We start from the raw sequence: 5459 nt of genomic DNA on the forward strand, positions 1-5459 counted from the left end.
AAAGATTTACCAGTAGTAATGGTAATTATGACCTGATGGGGTTTAATTTATTAAATAAAATTAGTTTGGGGGTTTTTTCGTTAAATACTTAGTTTAGGGGTTTTTACCCAAAGCAAACTTAGTTGAGGGATTTTAACGTTAAAAATCACATATTAAATGTAGTTTTGGGTTTGTGCACATGGATTAAGAAAACAATTAATTTGTATATTTTCTATATAAAATATAATTACCAATACACCTAACTATATTTCAACCAATAGAAAAATAAATTGTTGAATAAAATTAATAAATTTTGCATTGAAAGTTGAAAACAACACTTATTTTGTAACGAAAAAATTATCTACAACGATAGTTAATATGAAATGGAGGGAGTAATATGTTTTGATAAGTGTTTTTTTTTTTAAAAAACTTGATATAGCAATGATTTTTGTATGAATAAATCCTCGGGATAGGTAAGACTATTATTGCAAGCATTTTTCAACTAAAGATTTGAATGGTAACAAGCAAAACAAGTAAACAACTGTAAAATAATTGTGGTGCCCGATCTAATAGTAACAAAAACATATAAATACACAGATATATGTAAAAACAATTTGTTACTTACATTAGAAACATAAATTTCTCGAAACTTCTGAAATAGTATTACGTTTTATATCTGGTACTGATGTTAGGCCACAGTGGTGGACCTGTGGTGATAGTGGTGGCGACAAAGTCGATTCTAAAAACCCGAATCTCACAATTGCTTAAAACAAAAACTGAAGAAAAAAACAGAAAACAGAGCCACTTATTATTGACATCTAACCTTCTCGGACTCTAGACTCTAACTATGTAGCATGCTACTAACTCATCTTCTTAAGATTTACTCCCTCCGTATTGAAACGTACAAACATTTAAATTTTATTATTGTATACGAAAGATTGATGTTCTACATTTAATTAATGCATTTTACTTTAAAAATAAAATATAAATCATAATGAAAAATTGTAAGTGGTTGAATTTTATTGGGAATCAAATAAAATTTTAAATTAGGTAAAACGAAAACTCAAAAATAATACACAAAAATAAATATCTAATTTTTCTTAATACGTATGAAAAAACCTTAAACATCGAACATTTCTATCCAGATGGAGTATACTGGAATTTTATCCACTACAAAATTACATAAAGGTTCTTGAGACTGCAAGCCTTAGATCTTTCAGCTTGGACTTGTCAAAGCCTGATGGTGGACATCAGTTTAGAATTTTTTTTTTAACTTCTATATTGAAATGTATATGCATATACAATGGTAGTATGTACGTGTAGTTGTTATAAGTTGAAGGGTTCAAGGCTTCAAGCTTTTCTTTTGCAATACCTTTTAATCTTATTATGAATGTATATACGAGCATATATATAAGATGTTTCATCAAATATGATGCAGCTTTAAGATATGTTAAATTAAATACATGCTAGTATATACATTCATAAGATTGAAAGCTATACATGCATTTTTCAGTTAAAAACCAGACATCTGTAAATCATCCAGTTGGAAAATATAGTATAAGGTCAAATAGTAGAGTAAATATGTTGCAATAAAAATAAGACATGGTCGTTGACCTTTCGGTTTTAAGTTGGCAATATAGTTAGTGGTACCAAAAAAAAGTTGGCAATATAGTTAATAATATGTGGTCAAATGGTCAATTAATATTTTACTATAAAAATTAAGATACAATTTTTTCTTTTGGAAATTAGTTTTGACCTTAGCTTGACCATAATTTTTTTATATATGTCCATGCAGTTGTTTCCCCTTTCTTCATCTTGATCTTTTTCTCGAACTCTCTGATCAGAATTCTTTTTGTATAAAACATTTCTAAAGAAATGGCCAAAGAAATTGCTTTTGATGTTACCGGAAACAAAATCTCTAATTCCAATGGTGATACTTTCATTCTGCTAATCGATCATGAAATTGCATCGATCTCTCCTCTCACTTCAATGCTTCAACAACTTTCCCACAAGGGTAAAGATCTAGTTACTCGTTATAAATTTTCTTTTATTTCGCTGTTTATAGTAGTTATCATTTTTCTATTCACATATTTATTATATCCATTTATAAATGATTTCATCTATTATGTTAACATTATGATTCAAAATACATAGATTTGTGGTTATTAATATTTGAACTAATTTGATAAAACTATTTAAGCTATAATTAATTATTTTATTAAAAATGTATAAAAAATATAACATTTTATCTCAATTTTAGTTATTCATTTGAATTTTTATGGTATTCCATTTTAGAAAATATATGAAACTAAATTTATCTAAATATAATATGTTAGATTAGCATGAAATATAATCAACAATACAAACCTTATCTATTATTTTTATTTCTGTAGATAACTAAAGGTCTAATAAGAAAAAAATTGCTTGTTTTCTTCAACATTTGGTTTTGAACTTTTCAAAAAACTAATATATAAATTGATGTATTAGTGATAAGTGTCAATGTGGCAAGTGAGGCTGTATCGATGCTCAAAAAACAGATGGATATCGTACTTGTCATCGCCAACACTGAAATGCCGCATATAGATTCACATTCCTTCTACACTTCTTTGCTGACCAGAGACATTCCTTTAATATGTACGCTTATTTAATACATCATCTTACTATTTTGTTCATTTGTTTAATGTATATGGTAACTTGTTTTTTTATCTTGTACATGTTAAAAAGTGATCAGTCCAGAGGGAAAGAAAGCTAAACCATCAAACTCTTTGGAAAAAAGAGCGTGTTATCTCCTAGAGAAGCCTATTTCTGAAAAAGATATCAACAACATGTTGCAGCATGTCTTATCTAATAAGAGCCAAAAGTTAACAAAAATCAGCATACCTAAAAGTGGAGGGGGCAATAAGGAGGAACGTATAAATCAGATGAAAGCTTTCAGAGAAAACCTTAAGAGACAGTGTCCATCATCTTTTCTAGGAAAACCATTGTTGAAAAAATCAGCGTACCAAGAAAGAAGAAATATAGCAAATGTTGAAAGGAAAAACAAAACTGTGTATCCTGTTGAGTTTGAAAATAAGAGAAATGAAGGAAATAATATAGATAGTAACACAGGAATACGCAACAATTTCTGGACTTATGAGCATCAGATGAAGTTCTTTTCTGCTGGCTCTAACTTGGGTGAAAAAGGTACGATTTTTATTTCATTTTGACAATTTCTTATTTGTTTCAATCATATTCTTTTACTCTTCTATTCTGCAGATTCTCATCCAAAATCCTTATTGGGGATTATTAATGATCGAACATCGAAGAATGAATATCCTTTCACATTATCCAACATAGCAAAGAATTTCTTTGCAGGTAATAACTCCATGGGAATTCTCTTAAACGGGAGAACTCTCTATCATCACTCATCATTCATCATTCATCACTCAATGCAAATATGCTTATTTCATAAAATTTCAGATAAGAACCGGATTAAGGAGAGGGATACAATGGCGCTAAAGTTTTATCAAGGAACAAAAATGGACTTAAGCCGTACCTCTTGGTTTGGTAATATACCAAACAGTTCATCCATGGAAGCAGATCGTGTACCTGCGGCCACAAGTAACATCCCACCTTGCAACATTTCTCCCACTGATACTGTTAGCCATACCAATCTGGTTTCAACTAGCTTAAACGATAACAATTTACTTGGCCATTCTGGTTTGCCATCAAGCGTTGGTGCATCTAACTCAGGTGCGTTGGATAGGTTATATGCTTCAATATAATTCTAGCACGTTTCAGTTTCTAAACTAGTATAAATTAGATGTTCTTCCTAAATTTAATTTGAACTTACTCTTTCGCAAGACTAATCCAGATCAGTTGGGTTGTGTTTCTTTAGGAGAAATGTGTGCTACTTCTGAAGATATGATTCTCTCTACAGTTCAAAATGATTTTATTCATTATGAACCAAGGCATACTTCTCTGAACAGTGAGGTCACTCTTCAAAGCAATATCACACTTCCTCAAACCAATATAATTGATATAGGTAATACTTCTTTTAGAGAATGCTATGTTATTCCTAAAGATATGATATCATGTGAAACTGATATGACTCTTGAGAGTTAATTTGGTCTCTGGTGGATTAAATTATGGAACTTATTCTCAAACTAGTATGACCATTCTTGAAACCAATATACATATGAACCAGATTTCTTCTTAAAAGGTTGTGTTATTCCTAAATATATGATTCCTCTAAGACTAATACAAATTTATTTCTTTGTGAAATAAATTATGCTGCTCTAGGTAATGCGACTCGTCTTGAAACCAACATAGAAGATATAAGCCAATTTCAACAAGATGCATGTTATGATATTCCGATTGAAGATTTGATTTCTTTTGACACTGACGTTCATGAGATGGACATGCAGCATGTGTTAGGAAATAATGGTTCTTCTGAGGTGAATATTTTGCCCAACACTCATGTCGGCCATGAGGATTGACGACAAGTTTTAAATGATATATGTTTATTAGTGATAAAGAATAAAAGAATAAACCAAGACAAGTTTTAAATGATATTGGACTTGTTTTATATATTGCAAGTGCATTTTACATAAATAAAAAACAATATATTGCATGAACATTTTATATTCGTTTTATATGTCAAAAATACATATCATACTAGTGCATGTGCATTATTTACATATATATAATAACAATGTAGATTTCATAATTTCTTTAGACTCTCAGTAATCTTCAGGTAAATGCGTATTCAAACACTTAGTTATAATTATATATCTCATTAACTTTGGTTTGTTCATATTTTATGTTTTCTTGGTTGTAATTTAGAACGGATGAAGGCTATCTACTGTGAAAGGGTTCGAATGCATCAAATTCATTTGCCACATATATTTAACCAAAAATGCAAATATATTGTTTTTTATTTATGTAAATTGTAAATTCATTTCTGTGTCAAGTTTCTTGTCTATATTATTTTGCAGTACCTTGAAGAAGTTGGATGGCCGAAGCAGGCTGTGTTATGCTTGCACACAGCCAAAACGCCTAGTTGTCAAGGTTGATTTTCTCTCCTGCACCACATCATACAGCTCAAGTCGGTCTCAAATATGGATATTCGTTAGAATTTTTGGTTAGTCCCACACGCCTAATTTAACAGTTTGATTACTGTTGCTCCAAGAGAGTTGCTGACGAGATGAGAGTCAAGCTTGAGGACGAATTTGGTTATACCATTTGATTCATAGGCTACACAAATTCGGTAGGAATTCTTAACATTCATGCACTTTTAAAAAATTTAGAGCATTTTTTAGTGATGCCTCAATATATAATTTTTGTTTTTTTGCAGAGGATGATAGTACTACTCAGTAAGCTTATTCTACTGAGTACTGACTGTTTTAGAATAACCTTTTATACTACAAGTTCTTGAAGTAATGAACTTTCTATCTCTGTTCTCTTATTTTAAGCTTAAACTAATATCAACAGGAAGCTAT

The 5459-nt window shown here is 30.2% G+C and overlaps 1 protein-coding gene across 1 annotated transcript; it reads left to right on the forward strand.

Annotated features, from left to right (window-relative positions):
- Nucleotides 1-1854: 1854 nt before the first annotated feature.
- On the forward strand, nt 1855-4457 carry LOC106298039 (putative two-component response regulator-like APRR6). The gene is made up of 6 exons (XM_013734146.1): nt 1855-1993; nt 2467-2613; nt 2704-3162; nt 3235-3333; nt 3439-3711; nt 4261-4457. Exons 1-6 carry the CDS (start codon nt 1855-1857, stop codon nt 4455-4457), a joined length of 1314 nt encoding a protein of 437 aa, XP_013589600.1.
- Nucleotides 4458-5459: the final 1002 nt, after the last annotated feature.

The sequence above is a fragment of the Brassica oleracea genome, chromosome C6 (assembly GCF_000695525.1).
Source record: "Brassica oleracea var. oleracea cultivar TO1000 chromosome C6, BOL, whole genome shotgun sequence".
Lineage (NCBI taxonomy): Eukaryota > Viridiplantae > Streptophyta > Magnoliopsida > Brassicales > Brassicaceae > Brassica > Brassica oleracea.